Genomic DNA, 20,331 nt, shown 5'->3' on the forward strand with positions numbered 1-20,331 from the left:
TTGGCAAGTGATGGATGAGAAGACCTCGGGAGAGGAAGAGCCACAGCTAAATTTGAACAGTTGTGCCACACCCACTCCGTTCCTCTTTATATGGCTCATCCCCCCAGCTGCACTGTAAGCTCCATCAGAAACAAAACCCTGCCTTTTATTTTCTTTTGTTCCCAGAATTTGATACAATGTTGAGCACATTGTAGGTATTCAAGTAAATATAAGTGATTCGTACTTTAGCTGTCTTGTATTAAAACCAAATAACCTCCTTTAACCCTTTTACATGAGCTTTATTTATTAGTCCATTCATATAAATTATTTAAAGTAGTTCCAGTTTGTTTTTTTAATGTTTATTGAAATAGTTATTTATAATATTGTGTTGGTTTGAGGTATACAGCAAAGTGATTCAATTATGCATAGATATATAAATATATGTTATTTTTGATATTCTCTTCCATTATAGGTTATTGTAAGATATTGAATATAGCTCCCTGTGCTATTCAGTAGGTCTTTGTGAGTAATCTATTTTGTATAGAGTATCTTCAGTTTAACTCAACATTTACTGAGCATTTGCTCTCACTAGGAACCAGATTGCAAATATTGTATATCCCCTGTCCTCCAGATGCTAAGAATCTAGAGTAAGAGAGACATAGATACAAATAACTTCGTGGTCTTAATTATTATGAACGAAATTGTGTGGAGTCACAGAAGAAAGGGCAATCACGTATGCCTGAAGCAGTTGGAGAAAACTCTCCAGGTAACATTTGAGATAAATTGTGGTGTTTGATAGGAATTCAACAAGAGGAGCGTTCTAGGCAGAAGCAGCAGTTCAGTTTAGTTCATGCAAGAATGTATTCGGTTGTTTCCACACGTGGGTACTACATGCTTTAGACACAGAAAATGAATAACTCAATCTGATGCTTTGGCTTGATGCTCACACTAGACTAGGGAAGGTAGTAGCCGCGGTAGTGGGAGTCGCTCAGTCGTGTCCGACTCTTGCGACCCCGTGGACTGGAGCTCGCCTGGCTCCTCTGTCCGTGGGATTCTCCAGGCAAGAAGACTGGAGTGGGTTGCCATGCCCTCCTCATAAGGAAGGTAGACAGGTTAAAAAAAAAAATACAGTCCATTGTGCTGTGTGTAACATTCAAGTTGTGAACTAAGCACAAAATAATATAGAGAAGAAAAATGAAGGAGAAAGTGAGGATCTACTCTGGGTCAGGCATTTTTTCTTTATATGCTGCCAAGGGTATAGAAAGCTACACAGATGAAAATATAAGTTAACTGGATAGTGAGTTTACAAGATGGAGATGCTTAGATCCTGTCTCTGACTTGGGGACATAGAGAGTCGAGCTATATGGCAGCTGTGGAATGTGTCACTCAAACCTCCAGTTACAAGGAGCACAGTCGACTAAGAACCCATATGCATCTCAGTGTAGTAACTTTCCAAATTTTAAAAATTGGTATTTTACTTAAGATAAAAATATTTTTAATTTGTTTGTTTTTAATTGGAGGATAATTGCTTTACGATGTTGTGTTGGTTTCTGCCATGCATCAACATGAATCAGCCTTAGGCATACATGTGCCCGTCCCTCTGAAACCTCCCTCCCAGCCCTCTAGGTTGTCACAGCGCACCCGAGTTTGAGCTCTCTGCATCATATAGCAGCTCCCCACTGGCTGTCTGTTTCACATATGGTAATATATATGTCTCAATGCTATTCTCTTTATTCGTCCCCCCTTACCTTCCCACACTGTGTCCACAAGTCTCTTCTCTATGTCTGCATCTCCACTGCTGCCCTGAAAATAGGTTTCTCAGTACCATCTTTCTAGATTCCATATATATACATTAGTATACAATATTTGTTTTTCTCATTCTGACTTACCTCAGTATAATAGGCTCTAGGTTCATCCACCTCATTAAAACTGACTCCGTTGCATTCCTTTTTATGACTGAGTAATATTACATTGTATATGTGTACCACGACTTCTTTATACTTAAGAAAATTTGATTCCTGGCTTCCCTCAGCAAGAGAGACCCATCTCCCAACATTAGGCCCACATTCTAGAGTGCCTGTCATCCACAAGAGCTGAATAATTATTCTTCTTATTAGATGAAATATATACTCAATCCCTTCTTCTTGTTTTATTCCAGATAGGAAGACCAGTTGCCATGTAACCACACTCTTGCCCTGTTATTTTACCTCTCCTGGGTCCATTGCACCCTCCTATATGTCTTGTCTGCCTTTGTTGTCATTTGAGTTTGAAATTTGTATCTGTTATCCTCAGCACCTTCTGCCATGAGAAGGATAGAGTGAAGTGATTCAGGCATATAAGCCAGAGGATGGGGAGAACGCATGAATTTCTGACCTGGGGCAGTGATCACTGAAGGTGAGAGAGGCTAGATGGATTAGAGGGATATTTCAAAGACAGAATCAGCAAGTCATGATGTTTAGTAAAATGTAGAGACCGACAGGCAAGCAGGAGTCAAGGATGGCTATCAAATTCTTTGATGTGGCAATTAAGTCATTCATGGGCTTCTCCATTTCTTTCTTATTTTCTATGCACCAACTGTTCTAAACAGATATATACTTTAATCCTTCATATGCCAGGAAGTTTTCCGAAAACTCAAGAGAAGTCAATGGAAATAGCTTAATGGGGCACAAGAGAGAGACTCCATTTGTTACCAGCTTATGCTGGGAAAGTGATCAAGAAGTTAAACTATGTTGAGAAGTATATATTAGCTTCTAGTGGCATTTCAGGACTTCCCAGGTGGTGTTAGTGTTAAATAATCCGCCTGCCAATGCAAGCAACACAGGTTCAATCCCTGGGTTGGAAGGTAGCCTGGAGGAGGAAGTGGCAACCCACTGCAGTATTCTCACGGGAAAATATCATGGACAGGGGAGCCTGGCGGGCTACGGTCCATGGGGCTGCAAAGAGTCAGACACCATGAACACACACAGTGGCATTTCAGTTAAGTACTGTTACAAACAAAGTACAAGATAGATGTTACTTTAAAATTTTGTAGTTGTGGTACCATTGACAACATCCTAAATCATATACAATTCACAATTAAAAAAACAATTCACAGCTCAACCACGGTATCTGATCCCAAATTTTGCTCCTTGCTTTTTGACTCAATCCATCAAACCTGTTCTAAATTCATCCTGTACAAAGTCTTTGAATTAATCATAGTAAACTTCTGCATTTATCATGTCATCCCTTATGAAGAAAACCTAGATTCTCTAGGAACCGATACTCCTAGGTCTGCTCTTCAGAAAGCTTTCATGTATGTCCCCCAAAAGAGGTTGGGTTGCAGGGGGTTGGTCCATCTTGTTCCTGTGCTTGGAACGCTCTCCACTACCACACGGCCTCACATCTTTCCCCTAGGTCTTTCCTCACTCTCACTGAACATTTTTGGACAATTTTGTCTCTTTTGTCTCTTTCTTCCCAGGAAACTTCAGTGGCAGCCACAAAGTGCTCTTACTGGATAATCACTTTAATACATGCACATGATTAGACTCTTGCGAATTTCCATAATTATCAGTGTTGCTCCATCTCTGAAATCCTGAACCCGAAAACCCCACCGTGTCCACAGCCTGCTACCCCTTCTTCTGTTCCCAGGTCCCTATAAATCTATTTGACCTTGTCGTGACCTCAGTCTAGGTATCCAGTCTCTGGACATCCTCTCTGCTTCTCTTTTCCTGTCCTTCCTGATACATTACTCATTCCTTTAAGAGTCAGCCACATTTGCTTTTCAGTCCTCAGCCCGAAGGCTATCAAGCCTTTCCTTTTCACCATTCAAGATTACTAAACTCTGTGGGAGAAAATCACGTAATCACGCTGACAATGTCCCACCTCCGTGCTGCTCAGCAGACCCCTACTAATTCCAGTGTCTCTATCTTGCCTCACATCTGCAATTCCAGCCATTTACTGCTTTACTTAAGTCTCGAAATTCATTCTAGACTTTTCCCTTTAATGTCCTGGCATCTTAAATATATAGAGCAAAGACATCAGGCAAGAACTCCTTCAGCTTCCTTCTCGTCTACCTCAAAAAGCTCCTATAACTTTATTATTCCAACTTAAAATAGCCCTGTAACTTTATCGAAAAGGAAGACAAAGTGGGCCTGGTAAAAAAGAAAAAATATCTTTCTCCCAACCTATGGCTGAGTCATGCTGTCTCAAAGACCAACTTGGATTTGTTCTTTTCCCAAAAAGATTTTACACATATACTGTTTGTGTGTTTCTGGATATTTTTATAAGGAAAAAGTTAATGGACTTGCTCAAAATGACAAAAGAAAAAAGATCTGTAATTCTAATGTCCATGAGCAATATTAACATGTTGGTGAACATACTTACAAATTTTTGCTATGCATATATTTTACAAAGTGAAATCGAAGTTTAAATCCTATATTGTACTCTTTTTTCTTTACCTGAGGATGTACTGTAAAGATCTTTTCATCTCATGGTACCTTTGTGTCCCTTGGTAAGACTATACCACATGTACTTAACCTATGGTAGTTCTCAAAGAATCTGGACTCTAGACCCTCTTCCTCACTCTTTCTTTTTCAGGATTTGTCTCTCCTTCTCTCTTGTATGCTTATTCTTCCTTCCCACGGGCTTCTTCCCCATAGTGGATGCTGTGTACCCCCCACACACATACCACACTCTAAAATCTTTTACTACCCTGCCTCCTTCTCATCAGGTGCTGCCGCATACCTCATCTAAGGGCAGAAATCTTCCACAAGAACACAGATCATCTTTACTATGTCACTCTTTTACTTCTCATCAATTCTTTGATCTCTTGGATTCTGGCACTCTCCATCCACCGGTTTGACCAAACTACTTCCTCTCTGCCATCCCCTTAAAACATTTTGCCTTAAACCATGACTAATCCTCAAATGCAGATCTCCCGATGGCTGCTCTACTCCGTAGCATCCAGAAAAATACTGTTGAATAAAGTGAATGTTGAGACATCCTAAATGCAACTCCTAGAAGTCGTAACTGGGTGAAAATAGGCAACGGGCATTTCTTATTCTTGGGCTAAGACCTTTAGCCAAAGATACATGGATTGTTAGTGTGTTAAGGGAAAAAAAAGGAAAAATTTGTTGTAGTTATAAATTGTAAGCAACAGTGGTTAGGAATGTCTGTGTTACATTCATATCTTTATAAAAGCCTAATAATGGGCCTAGGGCCATTCATCTTTTAATATTACAATATGTTAGAGAAGGTAAATGAGGGAGACTTTGAATGACTTCAAAAGGTAATAGCTATGAAAAAGTTATCTTTATTCTCTGTGCTATTCAAGATCTACTGCCCAAAATAAAATTGCTTTTAGTACAGTTTAGAAAATTATTTTCCAAATAATAGACCTTTCTATCAAGTAATGTTTTTATCTTGTCATATAGCCTAGAGAATTCTTTATTTTAATCTGCTACTATCTGTTTTAACTTTTTAAAAACATATCTTTACCTGCTTATGTTGGTCACCATTCTATTATATGTGTTGATCCACAGTGGTCAAGTTGTACACAAGTAATTTTCAGTCTATGTGTATGTTGGAAATGAAATATAATTATATACTTGAATCAAGACTGCCAGGAGAAATATCAATAACCTCAGATATGCATATGACAACACCCTTATGGCAGAAAACGAAGAACTAAAGAGCCTCTTGATGAAAGTGAAAGAGGAGAGTGAAAAATTTGGCTTAAAACTCTGCATTCAGAAAACTAAGATCATGGCATCTGGTCCCATCACTTCATGGCAAATAGATGGGGAAACAATGGAAACAGTGACAGACTTTATTTTCTGGACTCCAAAATCACTGCAGATGGAGACTGCAGCTATGAAATTAAAAGACACTTACTCCTTGGAAGAAAAGTTATGACCAATCTAGACAGCATATTAAAAAGCAGAGACATTACTTTGTCAACAAAGGTCCGTCTAGTCAAAGCTATGGTTTTTCCAGTAGTCATGTATGGATGTGAGAGTTGGACTGTGAAGAAATCTGAGTGCCAAAGAATTGATGCTTTTGAACTGTGGTGCTGGAGAAGACTCTTGAGAGTCCCTTGGACTGCAAGGAGATCCAACCAGTCCATCCTAAAGGAAATCAGTCCTGAATATTCATTGGAAGGACTGATGCTAAAGCTGAAACTCCAATACTTTGGCCACCTGATGTGAAGTACTGACTCATTGGAAAAGACCCTGATGCTGGGAAAGATTGAAGGCAGGAGGAGAAGGGGACGACAGAGGATGAGATGGTTGGATGGCATCACTGACTCAAAGGACATGAGTTTTTGAGTAAACTCTGGGTGTTGGTGATGGGCAGGGAATCCTGGCATGCTGCAGTCCATGGGGTCACAAAGAGTCGGACACAACTGAGTGACTGAACTGATACTGAACTGATATACTTGAAAATAACACATATATTATTTTGTAGTATGTGTGTATGTGCTTAGTAATTTAGTTGTGTCTGACTCTTTGTAGCCCCATGGACTATAGCCCACCAGGCTCTTCTGTCCATAGAATCTTCTGGGCAAGAAGACTAGAGTGAGTTGCCATTTCCTACTCCAGGTGAGCTTCCCGACCCAGGGAGTCCACCTGCCTCAGTTGCATCTCCTGCCTTGGCAGGCAGATTCTTTGCCACTAGTGCCATCTGGGAAGCTCATTATATAGTCTGCTGCTGCTGCTGCTGCTAAGTCGCTTCAGTCGTGTCCGACCCTGTGCAACCCCATAGACGGCAGCCCACCAGGCTCCGCCGTCCCTGGGATTCTCCAGGCAAGAACACTGGAGTGGGTTGCCATTTCCTTCTCCAATTCATGAAAGTGAAAAGTGAAAGTGAAGTTGCTCAGTCGTGTCCGACTCTCAGTGACCCCATGGACTGCAGCCTACCAGGCTCCTCCGTCCATGGGATTTTCCAGGAAGAGTACTGGAGTGGGGTGCCACTGCCGTCTCTGATTATATAGTATAAATATAGTAAATAAAAATAAATACCTGCTGGAGCAGATATACAGATGATAGACTTGTTTGTTGATATTCTTGGTAGAAAGTGAAAGGAACATATGGATCCTACTGAAGTGAAGGGAATGCACAGAAATATCGGGGTTTGTCAGATGAAATACCAAAATTCAATGCATCAAAATAGGTTATGGATACTGAAAGCTTAAAAAAATAGTGTTTGAGTCTTCCTTTATCTAGCGTTTATTTATTTAACATTCTCAATGCTTCCTACCTAGCCATCCTTTCTCCCGTATTTAGAATATGTAACTAAATTATCTTTACAAAGAGAAATAACATATAAAATTGTAGGCCAACATTCATCAAAAAATACTTGTTGGATGAATAGATAAAGGTATGAATGAAAGACTGCATTGTCTTACTTCCGTTTGCCATTATTGCCCTCATGTTTAGAAGGACACTCGTAATAGTGCAGTATCCAACCAAAGGAAATGAACTAATATTGATTAATCTTCACACACCTCCCAGCATCTATGCTCAGTGCTTTGCTGGCACATATATCATTTACTTTGATCTTTCTAATAATGCTGTGAAGTAGTTACTATTATGTACATCTTACAGACAAGAAAGCTAGGTTCAAAGTTAAGAATGTACCTAATGTGAAAAACAGGTCTGAATGGTCCAAATACATGCTCTTCCATTACAACTTTTAAAAATATTTTTATGATACTGATAAGAGTGGTATGGATTCTTTTCAAAAAAATTTTCATAGTTTGTTGTTCCTATTTTTTTTTTAATTTCTTTACCATCAAATTATTTAACCCAGAAGAGACAATATGATGTAAGAGGGGAAAAGTTGGTGTTTGAAGCTTAAAATATCCTGTTTGGATTTGAATTCCACTATTTACTTGCTTTCTGTCTTTAAGTAAGTTGCTTCACTCTTCTTAGCCTCGGGGTTTTCTTTTGGTTTTAATTTGTTTTTGTGTTTTGTTTTTTAATACATGAAAAGGGGAAAAATACTGTCCATCAGATAGAGGATGAAAATAAGCCTAGCTCAAAGTTTAGCATAAAAAGAAAAATGCAATAAATGTTAGTTCCAGGAAGAAAAATGCAATCAATGTTAGTTCCAAAAAGAAAAATGTAATAAATGTTAGTTCCCTTGAGGACATTTTTAGTATTTTATTAAGAATTTTATAACTTAAAAAAAGTCTCTCCCTCTTAAGTAGTTTGAGTTATTACTTAAGCAGTTTTACTATTACCAATTAGTAATTCATAAATTTCTTAGTAAAAAGCAAGTCTTTTAAAAAATATTTTAGTGGTGATCATCCTTTAATTAAAATTTCATACTCAATTTTTTCCTCTCACATTTGTATAATGAACATTTTCCATTATCATTAAATATTGCTGCAGTTTTAATGGCTCTAAAATATTCCCACATTCAGATAGACATATCACAGTACTTTTAAAATATTTCTCCATTGTTTGAATGTTTCCGATTACAATTTGGTTTTTGTTTTGTTTTTAGAATTAGAAGCATGATACTGCCACAAATCTTTGACCACAAGTCATTGTACAGTACTAGATTAAATAGTATTTGAAAGTAGAAACTTCTGACAGTAAAAGAAATTCTTTGTCAATAGAACCTTTTGTAAATTCATATGATTATGATATCACCAAATTTTCCTCTTCTGTTTTGTAACCCCATTTTGGGGATAATTTTCTGTTAAAGAACAGTCTTTTAATGAAAAGAGAATTCTCTGAGGATACTGTGTTTATGTTTGCAACCATCATTTAAATGTTTTATTTTTCATTTTATTTTCACTAAATATTCTTTTCATTTTGCTATTTTATTTTTTTCCCCCTCTGAGAGTTGATAGAGTGTAGTACATGAAAGAGAAAGTACCACTTGGCTAGGCACTGGGCGTGGACTGTGGCAGTGGGCTTGGGCTTATGTTTCTGAGGATACTGGTATTTATATTTGCAGCCTTCAGTTAAATGGCAAATGTTCTTTTCCTTTTGCTTTTTTGCCTTTTCCCCGAGAGGTAACAGAGTATAGTACATGAAGGAGAAAGTGCCACTTCCTAACCCACTGGCTAGGCGGTAGACTTGTGTTCCCGGGGGAGAGTCAGCCAGTGTGGAGGAATGGGAGCCAGCAGAAATAATGGTCTAAGGCAGCCGCATGCTCACACATGGACTCTGCCCAACTGTGAGGAAACAGCAGCCCAGCCAGAATGCTGCACAGAGGCTGCCCTCACCCACGTGGCACCTTGTAGTTTCCGTTGACTGTGTCAAGTATCAACACTCAGTTAATCAGGCACCATTTTCAGGACCTAAGGCTGTCAGCCAGGGATCTTCCTGTTCTCATGGAGAGATGGCTACGCGGAGGACAGAGGTTCTGGGCTCTGCCCTTGCAGCTGGCCAGCTCTGGGATGATCGTTGGCGGGGATGGGAGAGATTCTGCCATGGAGAACAGCAGACAGTGATTTCACTGCTGCTTTTTACTCTCCCTCTCCCCACTGAACACTGCTGTCTGGGAGCAAAGGCCTGAAAGGGAAGGCTGGGTGAGAATAACAAGGGGAGATGGGGAAGCACTTTAATAATTTCCTTAGCTGAATGCAGATGAACCTCTGCTAAAGAACTACTGTGACTGGCCAGGCCCAGCTGTCAGGCTGGGGAATCCTTGGGATCAGAAACACGGATCCAGTTATACTCTGTCTCTACCTGCCTCTTTTCATTGTGGGTTCTGATTTATTCCTTTCCTCAGAGTGGATTCAAGGACAGAGTTTATCAGTAAATGTCCAAACCACCATATTCTCCATATCTGTGGTTAGTTGTTCAGTCGTATCTGACTCTTTGCAACCCCGTGGACTGTAGCCCACTAGGCTCTTTTGTCCATGGGATTCTCCAGGAAAGAAAACTGGAGGGGTAGCCATTCCTATCTCCAGGGGATCTTCCCAACCCAGGGATCAAACCCAGGTCTCCTGCCTTGCTGGCAGATTCTTTACCATCTGAGCCACCAGGGAAGCATATTCTCCATATTAGAGTCTAAAAGCAATGTTTGTGTGTTGCTAGGTTGTCATCAAAGCTATCACTTCAAAGATCTGTGAATCCATACAATAAAACAATGTAGCAGTGACCTACATCCTCCTCTAAAGGTTCCTATGGCATTCTTTTTTTTTTTTTTTTTTTCTGTTGGCAAGAGTAGTTTTCCTGCAAGTCTAGCCAGAGATCCAGAAGAATCCTTTGAAGTCATATAGCCTAACTTCTCAGTAGATGTTTGGATCCCTTATGATGTCTAGTGTCTAGCCAGCTACCCATTGAGTAAAGGATCCTCCCTTCCTTGCAAAGCAGGCTATTCCCAATTTGAACAGCTCTCGTCTCCTCATTCATCCTTCAGCTAAGCCACAGTTTGAATTTCTGGCCTTTCCATTTTTATTTTGGAGCCGCACAGAAAAAAGTGACTTCTATATTAATTGTGTACTTGTATTATGTCTTTTCTGACTCTACCCTTTGGAAGAATATTCTCAGCAAATGTGTTTGTCTGTTCATTCATTTCATCAAATATGTAAGGAACAATGTGCCACCCAAGGCACCAAGAGACAAAGGTGAATATTATAGTTTCTGCCTTCTGTAAGGTCAGTGTGAAGGAAAGAGAGACTGATAAATATACAGTTTCAAAATAACACACTGCATAGCATAGCTAAGCCGAGAAATCTATAAACTCAAATGACATCTGAACCATCAGGGAGAGTGGGAGATTTCTCATAGAGAAAGCAGTATGAGCAAAGGCCAAGAGATGAGTTATCAAGTGGACTGTGCGAGCAATTCAGTGTTCCTGGGAGCTAAAATATAGAGGAAGTAGAGTGAATATTTTTCTTGAATGACAAAGTCTTAAGTGCCCTCTCCCAAGATTTTGATATCTTCAGGAGAAAGCTTTAGAACATCTTCCAGTCTGTGCTTGACTCTTTCCTTACCCCATTAATGAAGAAATTGGTATTGTTGAGGTGCCAACTCTAGTAAGACCAATATATTCTAGTTGATGTTTTTGGAGCTAGACCCAAATTACATTGAAGAAACTTATCTTCCCGTCCTTTCCTTCTGAAACCCAAGATCTTGTAGAAACTGCCTCATTGGTGGCTGTCGACGTGACAGTGTAGTTGAGGTGAAAGTGAAAGTGAAGTCGCTCAGTCGTGTCTGACTCTTTGCAACCCCATGGACTGTAGCCTAATAGGCTCCTCCGTCCATGGGATTTTCCAGGCAAGAATACTGGAGTGGGTTGCCATTTCCTTCTCCAGGAGATCTTCCCAACCCATGGAATGAACCCGGGTCTCCTGCGTTGTAGGCAGACACTTTACCATCTGAGTCACCAGGGAAGTAGTTGATATACTGATCACCAGTTGCCAAACTATGGGTCTTTTCTGCTCTGCCTTGAATTCCATGAAAGCAGAAATCACTTGGTCTTAATCCCTACAGCCTTAGCTTCAAGACAGTCTCATAGGAGATATTCATACAATACAATGAAGTCATCTGGTGTCAAGGTATGTGAAACCAAAACTGGACTCACATACACTGCTTTGAAGAACTTCATGATCGAGTGAAGTGAAGTTGCTCAGTCGTGTCTGACTCTTTGCGACCCCATGGACTGTAGACTACCAGGCTTCTCTGTCCATGGAATTTTCAAGGCAAGAATACTGGAGTGGGTTGCCATTTCCTTCTCCAGATCTTCCTGACCCAGGGATTGAACCTGGGTCTCCCGCACTGTTGGCAGACGCTTTATCGTCTGAGCCACCAGGGAAGTAAATTATCCTTCTTGCTGTCATCATTGTCACCTTCTTGTCTGTTTCTTGGACCTGGCATACACTTTGTCACTTCAGGTATTTTACGTATGTTCTTCCCTCCGCTTGGGACACTCTGTCCTCCTCTCCAACTCCCACCCTTCCCTCATTAAAAGAAGCTAACCACTCTTCACCTTCAGGAAAAGTCCTTGTGTTTGAATCTGTTAGCCACTCCAGCACTCTGCACTTGTCCTTCATATGCCTCATAAACTGATAGATTCATGGCTGTAGCTCCAAGGCTTAGCCCAGTGCCAAACACAAAGCTGATATTTAATAAATATTTAATACATACATTGAGGCAGAGGAACCAGAGATCAAATTGTCAACATCCATTGGATCATAGAAAAGGCAAGGGAATTCGAGAAAACCATCTGCTTTATTGACTACTTGAAAGTCTTTGACTGTGTAGATCACAGCAAACTGGAGAATTCTTAAAGAGATGGGACTACCAGACCACCTTACCTGTCTCCTGATAAACCTGTATGCAGGTCAAGAAGCAACAGTTAGAACCAGACATGGAACAATGAACTGGTTCAAAATTAGGAAAGGAGTAAGACAAGATAACATATCTAGGAGTAACCTAGATAGCATATTAAAAAGCAGATATATCACTTTGCCAACAAAGGTCCATATGGCCAAAGCTATGTTTTTTCCAGTAGTCATGTATAGATGTGAGAGTTGGACCATAAATAAGACTGAGCTCTGAAGAACTCTTTCAAACTGTGGTACTGGAGAAGGCTCTTGAGAGTTCTTTGGACAGCAAGGAGATCAAACCAGTCAATCCTAAAGGAAATCAAGCCTAAATATTCATTGGAAGGACTGATGCTGAAGCTGAAGTTCCAATACTTTGGACACCTGATGTGAAGAACCGAATCATTGGTAAAGACTCTGGTCTTCCTGCTGGCTCAGATGTTGAAGTATCTACCTGCAATATAGGAGACCTGGTTTTAATCCCTTGGTCAGGAAGATCCCCTGCAGAAGGGAATGGCAACCTACTCCAGTATTCTTGCCTGGAGAATTCCATGGACAGAGGAGCCTGGTGTTCATGGGGTGGCAAAGAGTTAGACACAACTGAGCAGTTAATACTTTCACTTCTGATACTGAAAAGATTGAGGGCAGGAGGAGATCAGGGTAATGGAGAATGAGATGATTAGATAGCATCACTGGTTCAATAGACATGAAGTTGAGCAAACTCTGGGAGATAGTGAAGACCAGGGAAGCCTGGCATGTTGCCATCCATGGGGTCACAAATAGTCATAACTTAGAGACTGAACAACAGTAACAAATACGTTCATTATGTGACTGCTCTTAAGTAGTCAGATAATACTGAAGGAACACTGGAGTTTTTCAGAGAAACAGAATTAGAAGTCAGAACTACAAAGACGTGGGATTTTAGTGGCCATGGTTGAATTATTAACTTCAGCCTTTTCGTGTATAATTGTGAGAACAACCGTCTGAAAATTCCGAGTTTTATTAGTTCGGTCAATAAAAATTGGTAAGATTTACCTTGACATTTGCAGTGATAGTATAACTGTCAAGTTATACTTGATCTTAACACTGAACTTCTCTAATTGAGTGCCCTAATTAATTTTTCTGGATTAACAACTAATTTCTTATTCCTCATCTCTTTTTACCCATGAGCAGAACTTAATCAAACAATCATAAATTTAGTAAGCTGTATTTGTTGTAAGAGTATATAAAGAAATTAAATATCCAGTGAGAAGTGATTGGTTAAATGACCTTAGGGAAATATTTAGTCACTTAAATGGATAATTATAAAGACTTTCTAATTGTATAAGAATGACTGAAAATATAAAGTGAATAGGAAAAAAAGGAACATAATATGGAAACAAAAATGTAGCCATGGAGATGGAAATTAAAAGAGAATATGAAAATAAGAAATAAGTGCAATGGTGAATTTGAGGGAGACTTTTAATTATATAGTGCATGCAAATTTTAGAGGGCTATATGTACATTGGTTATCAATTACTGTCATCTACAGGAGTAAGCATAAAAGCTATATTAGAATATAAACTGTTCATATTTACACGCTGCAACAATAATGTATTCCTTGTCTGTATCTATAGCAAATTAAAACCTACTTATTAATGAAAATTGTCTCACATTTGCTATGACTCTAAAAGGGGCCGTTGCCTTCTGAAGTCAAAGTTCCTATTAACAAATAGGAAAATACACTTATTTGATGGATAAAAAATATTAGAGCAACAGTACCAGAAATAGCAGAATGGAAACATCCAAATTTCACTACTCCATCAAATCAAAGGTTTTTCACATAACCTGTTTCCGTCTGTTCTTTTTTGTATGCATGTATAATTTTTATAGTGGACTGTAATGATCTTTTGCATTTCCTCCTATTGCACAGTGTCAACTTTTATTTCATCATGGCCATTTTAGTTTCTAATAAAGGCTGCGTTTCTTAGAAGCAAAAGTGTAAGGCCCTTTGCATAAGCAGAAGTATAATGCACTTGAATTCTTGCAATGCAGGGACAAACCTGAGTGTTTTCCCTGACCTTCCTTTGTCTGCTGATGGTGCAGTTTATGGCTTTGCATACAAGGCTGTTATCGCCTGATTTCCATTTGAGTGGTAAGATGATAACGCAGAGTACAAGGGGAACTAGGTTTAGGTGACAGCCACATCGTTTAATGTCTACTTATTGTTTCTACAGGGAAATTCTGGCCTGGGATTCAGTATCGCTGGAGGGACAGATAATCCCCACATTGGAGATGACCCTGGCATATTTATTACGAAGATTATACCGGGAGGTGCTGCAGCAGAGGATGGCAGACTCAGGTAATGATCTGAAATGTTAGAGTTATTTGGAAAGTAAATCTGCCACATCAGTGAGACATACCTGTGCCTTTGGAGAATAAGAGTTCTCCAAAAGTCCTGTACTTGAAAGAAAAGACTGTCAAAGCAAGCTTTCTGTAATGACTTTCCGGATCTCTTGTTGAATTTCAACTAGGATTTAATTTGTGTGTGTTGATGGCTACCACATTCAGCACGGGGCCAGGCAGTGGGAGGAAGGAATATGAATGTCATTTTTTGTTCCATGGGGTCTTCAGTCTGGTGGGAAAGAAGAATAATATGAGCTGATGAGCAAATAGTAAACTGTGTAGAAAAGGGTATACTGTAAGTAGTATTAACACAGAAATGCCATATTATGCACCTGGTATGTATTCACGGATTTGGGGTTTTCTGTAGAAGTTGGGATGGAAAGAGTCTAAAAAGGTATTCCATGAGAAGATTCCAGGCTGAGTCTTATAAAAATAAGATTTTAGTAACCTCACAAACCAGCAAAGAAGGAAACCACTGGTCTTCCAACCAGCTGAGGTTAGAAATAGAGCCAGATCCTGCTCAGGATACCATAGTAATGGCTTGAGCCAGGGCCCCTCTCCTTAAAGAACTAAAGATTGGGACTTCCCTGGAAGTCCTGTGGTTAAGACTCTGTGCTTCCAATGCAGGGGCTCAGGTTCAATTCCTGGTTGGGAAACTAAGATCCTAGATGCCACATGGTCCAAAAATTAAAAAAAATAAAATCTAAAGGTTATTTGTCAAAATGAGAGTCACCCACTTGGGGCTCTTAGTCAATAATATAAAATTGCATCAGAAGTCAAAACCCCAGCTAAAAGAATTATAGACTGAACAAGTAGGAGAGATTGCCCCGGAGGAAAACATGCCCCAGCATTATTTTAGCATGTGCGTGCCGAGTCATATCCAACCCTTTGCGACCACGTGGACGAGGACCACTAGGCTCCTCTGTCCATGGGGTTTTTCGGGCAAGAAGGCTGGAGCAGGTTGCCATTTCCTACTGGAGGGGATCTTCCCAACCCGGGGGTTGTACCCGCGTCTCCTGCGTCTCCTGTTTTGCAGGAGGATTCCATTCTTTACTGTTTAACCATTGCGGAAGCTACTAGATTATAAATCCCTTAGGTCAAGCAGTTATATATAGATGTGAGTTCATAAATACTTTCTGAATGAATGAGTGAATTTTTGCATTAATGAATGAGTAAAATGAGATGGGAGAGGAGGGTAAATCAATAAGTAGGGAGAGAGGGTCGTGCAGACCAAGACCAACAGTTACAAGTAGTTTTAGCTTGCATACGTGTGTATGTGTTAAGCTGCTTCCGTCGTGTCCGACTCTTTGCAACCCTATGAACCGTAGCCCGCCAGGCTCCTCTGCCCATGGGATTCTCCAGGCGAGAATACGGGAGTGGGTTGCCGTGCCCTCCTCCAGGGGAATCTTCCCTACCCAGGGGTTGAACCCTGGTTAGTTATGTCTGCTGCACTGGCAGGCAAGTTCTTCACCACAAGCACCCCCTGGGAAGCCCTTGGGCTACATGGAACCACACTGAAAACCGTGGCCTAGGTGGCAGATATGTAAGCTTCATTGCTCTTCCTCAGGGTGCTTTTTTATGAAGCATAAAGAGGCTGGCTTGCTGATTTTTATAAAGCAGCCAAGAACAGTTTTTTGGTCTCCAGCTGTTCTGATGCAGTGATTATTTTTGACAGCTGCATCTTTGCAGTTTGTCAAGGAACATCTCACCTTTTTTCAGGTACATCTGCATCTCCTACCAACAAGGCAGGAAATGGGTGGTACTCCTACAGGATTCACATGCTTTTTGATGATAGAACCTTCAGGCTGAATTGACAAAACTGATTTCTGGGTGAGGGGACGACATCCATGCTGCCGAGTGGGAGATTAGAAATAGATGTGTAATTCTAAGAGTCATGGTGGGGATAGTATTTGCTAATGTTGGACCCTGGAGAACCTCCATTTTTTGTTTCATTTATTTTTTAATTTTATTTTTATTTATTTTTTTAGCACCAAGAAACATTTTGTATTGGGGTACAGCCGATGAACAATGTTGTGATAGTTTCAGGTGAACAGTGAAGAGACTTAGCCATACATATACATGTGTCCATTCTTCCCAAACCCCTCTCCCATCCAGTCCAGTACGTAACATTCAGCAGAGTTCCACGTGCTATACAGTAGGTCTTTGCTGGTTACCATTTTAAATACAGCAGTGTGTATATGACCTTCCCAAAGTCCCTAACTGTGTCTTCCCCGCCAGCAGCCATAAGTTCATTTTCAAATCTGTGAGTCTTTTTCTGTTTTGTAATTAAGTTCATTTGTATCATTTCTTTTTAGATCCCACATATAAGGGATGTCATATGATATTAGGAGAAGCTCCATTTTAAAAGTTCAGAAATAAAGTTGTTAGAGAAAACTCCAGAAAAGTGGACCATAATCATTGTTTCATACCATTCTTTACCTAGAAGTAGGGAAGCTTTCACCTCTGCTACATTTCCGCCGTAAGCATCGGATAAAATGGACTTTATGTGATTATTCTACAGATAAGAATGAAAAATGGCATCTCTGAGAGTGCCACCACTCTGCGTATGCCTACAGAGATAAAAGGAAGTTCTGCTGTGTTGAAAGCATTGTTCAGTAGTTGTAAAGAACATAATCATAATGGCCGCTAACATTTATTAAGCTTTCATCACGTGTGGAGCATTGTCCTCATATAGGAAAGATAGGTAGATAGGTTGGTGGGTGGGTGGATGGATTGATGAATACACAGACTGAAGGATAGACAGATAGAGAATGGAAATAGAGATGTAGATACACACACACAATATTTTATATACTTAAAACAGCCATGTGAGGTAGTTATAGTTAGTATGGCCATCATAATATGGACTTAGGAAATTAAGAATTAAATTTTTTAAGATCACACATCTATCTTTGAATACATTCCAAAATCTGTATGTCACTTATAATACTCTCTAAACTCTTGTTCACTAGTAGAATCCCCTACCTCATGGGATCTTGGCCTAAAAATTCCCAAATATAAAGTTTTACACATGCTAATGGGAAATTCTGAACTCTGCGAAGTTTGCTATTTTTCTACTGAGCCACAGTTGTTTTTATTATGAACTCTACCCACGGGTCTTTGTCCTGGCTTCCCCTACTTCCTGGGGATAGTATTTGCTAATATTGGACCCTGGAGAAGTTCCATTTTTTGTTTCATTTATTTTTTTAATTTTATTTTTATCTATTTTTTAACACCAAAAAAACATTTTGTATTGGGGTATAGCTGATTAACAATGTTGTAATAGTTTCAGGTGAACAGCAAAGAGACTTAGCCATACATACACACGTATCCACTCTCCCCCAAACTCCTCTCCCATCCAGTCCAGCACATAACATTGAGCAGTGGGCTATGACTGTGTGTGTGAATATTGCCCGGTAAGGCTGTGCAGTGAACGACCTGAAAAACTCTGAAGAGTGATTCTAACGGGAGCATTTCTCCAACCCACATCACAGCCTTGTACCTGCGTGAGGACAGCTCTGGAGTGGGCCTCCAGTTCCTGATAGAGCCTTGCTACTACCACGGAGACTGTTTCCCACCTTACTCCTTTCTGCCATGAACTTGGATGGTTTGGGGACATCTGAGAGCTCAAGAATAACGGTTGAAAGTCTGGCAGTATGATATGAAGGATAGATTTCAGAATTCACCTTTTTATCTGGTTCAAAGCCTACATTTTACAGATGGGGAAACTAAGGCTCAAACAAGTGGTTTATCCTGAACCATCAGTCATTCAGGGGTCAGTTTTAACTGGGCTCCAACTGTCTTGACTCAAGAAAATAACATTCTAAGGTAGTGTTTAGTGTCAGTAACACCCAAGCCCATCTAAGAAGTCTTTTCTCAGTGTGGCAGGAACACTCTGAAGCTGGACCAGCAATGTGTGAAGAGTACTTTCTATCTCACCATTAGTCTTTTTGAACAAGGTGACAACACAGAAAAATGAACTCTGGAAAGATGTTGGTTCTAATACCTGAATATACACATATTTGGTTTTGGAAAAATTCAACGTTTAGCTGCTGTTTTCTCATCTATAAAGTGATTACAATAATACCTATTCTGAGGATTCAGTAAAATAATCTCAGTCTCTAGCTGTACCAAGTAACTTTCAGCAGCATTTGCCCCTTTGCCTTACCAGCCCTCTCTTCTCAGTAGTCTTTCCTCTGTCATTTTTCCATTCCTTCTTCTTTTCCCTATGGTGTTCCGTTCCCTCTCCTCTCATCCTTTCCACCTTTCTTTTAGTTCCTTTTCATCCTCTACGGCCTTTCTGTTGCTATCTTTTCACATCCTCTTTTCTCTTGATGATAACATTGAATTAAAACCCATTTAGCTATGGTACTTAATGAGTGTCTATATTTCTCTTCTCAAGTTTCTAATACAGTCAGTTGAATCTGCTGCTTCCCTTACTGAAAAACTAAGCTCACAAACTAAACAGTTCTGTTTTGTTTTTCAACCTGACAAATTGTTTGGTCTATCCTACGAGTTAGAGGCTCATAAAAGTTTTCTAATGTATACTTGTCATAAATTTTACTTTGACAATAATACTAAAACTGAAAGAGTAGCTGAAGCCTAGAAAAGTGAGGTGATGGGTCTGCTCCTAGGAGACTAGTAATCTGGACTCTATATTAGTGGATAATAATTAGGTCAATAATCATAATCGCAAGGACAACACAATACCTCAATGTGCCAACAACTTTTCTGGCACATTAGCTCATTTAAAGGGCATAACTTGATGAGAGTAATATTATTACTCCCACTTTTTAGGTAAGAAAATCAAGGAACTGATATAAGCGGTTAAGTACCTTAAGAAGGTTGTACTGCTAGTACATGTTGGATCCATAATTTGAACCTAGGCAGCCTGGGTCTAATGTCCATGTATTGATGTTCTAAGTTATCCTGCAGGGTGGGAGAAATGCTATTTCAAAGACACACAGTGCTAAGCAGCATTCTCAAAATGCCACTCCTCAGGATTCCACCCACTAATCCATACAACCTGGGACTGTGATGAGCTGTCACTCCTGTGATTGAGTTACGTTGTGTGGCATAGTTGACACAGGATAGGGAGAGTGTACAGGTTAGCCTGGTCTAATCACATGAGCCTTAACAGCGGAGAGCTTTCTCTGGCTGGTAGCAGAATGGGAAGTCGAAGAGATTCAGAATCAGTGAAGTACTCAACATTATTCCTGGTTTGAAGATGGAGGAGGCCGTGTGAAAAAGGATGAGGATGGCCCCTAGGAGCAGAGAGAGGTCCCAGCTGATAGCCAGCAAGGAAGCAGGGACCTCCATCCCACAACTGCAAGCAATCAAGTCTTACCACAACCACATGAGTTGGAATAAGACCCAGAACTCCAGATGAGAATGTAGCTCGACTGACACCAGGATTTCAGCCTTGGAGGAACCTGAGCAGAGATTCCAGCCCTGCTAGGCCAGACTTCTGACTTACACAAACAGTGAGCTAATAAATAGGTCATGTTTCAAGTTGCTAAACCTGTGGTAACTTATAAGGAGGAATGACGCACTAGCATCTACATTATTCTGGGAATTCTGAGTTCATTATGAAAAGCCTTCCTGTGTGTCCTCAGTCACACCCAATGTAAAATGAGTGTGCAGGTTTAAGATGCATATGAGGTGAGAGGTGACTTTCTCCTTAGTTAGCTCAGATTCCA

The 20,331-nt window shown here is 40.1% G+C and overlaps 1 protein-coding gene across 16 annotated transcripts in view; it reads left to right on the forward strand.

Annotated features, from left to right (window-relative positions):
• DLG2 (discs large MAGUK scaffold protein 2) overlaps positions 1-20,331 on the forward strand; it is a 2,338,778-nt gene that overhangs the window by 1,608,547 nt on the left and 709,900 nt on the right. For all 16 annotated transcript variants that reach the window (XM_040255566.1, XM_040255568.1, XM_040255582.1 and 13 more), the window contains one exon: positions 14,464-14,588. In XM_040255566.1, coding sequence (XP_040111500.1) covers positions 14,464-14,588 — 125 coding nt within the window. The remainder of the gene's footprint in view (positions 1-14,463; positions 14,589-20,331) is intronic.

The sequence above is a fragment of the Oryx dammah genome, unplaced genomic scaffold (genome assembly GCF_014754425.2).
Source record: "Oryx dammah isolate SB20612 unplaced genomic scaffold, SCBI_Odam_1.1 HiC_scaffold_15, whole genome shotgun sequence".
NCBI lineage: Eukaryota > Metazoa > Chordata > Mammalia > Artiodactyla > Bovidae > Oryx > Oryx dammah.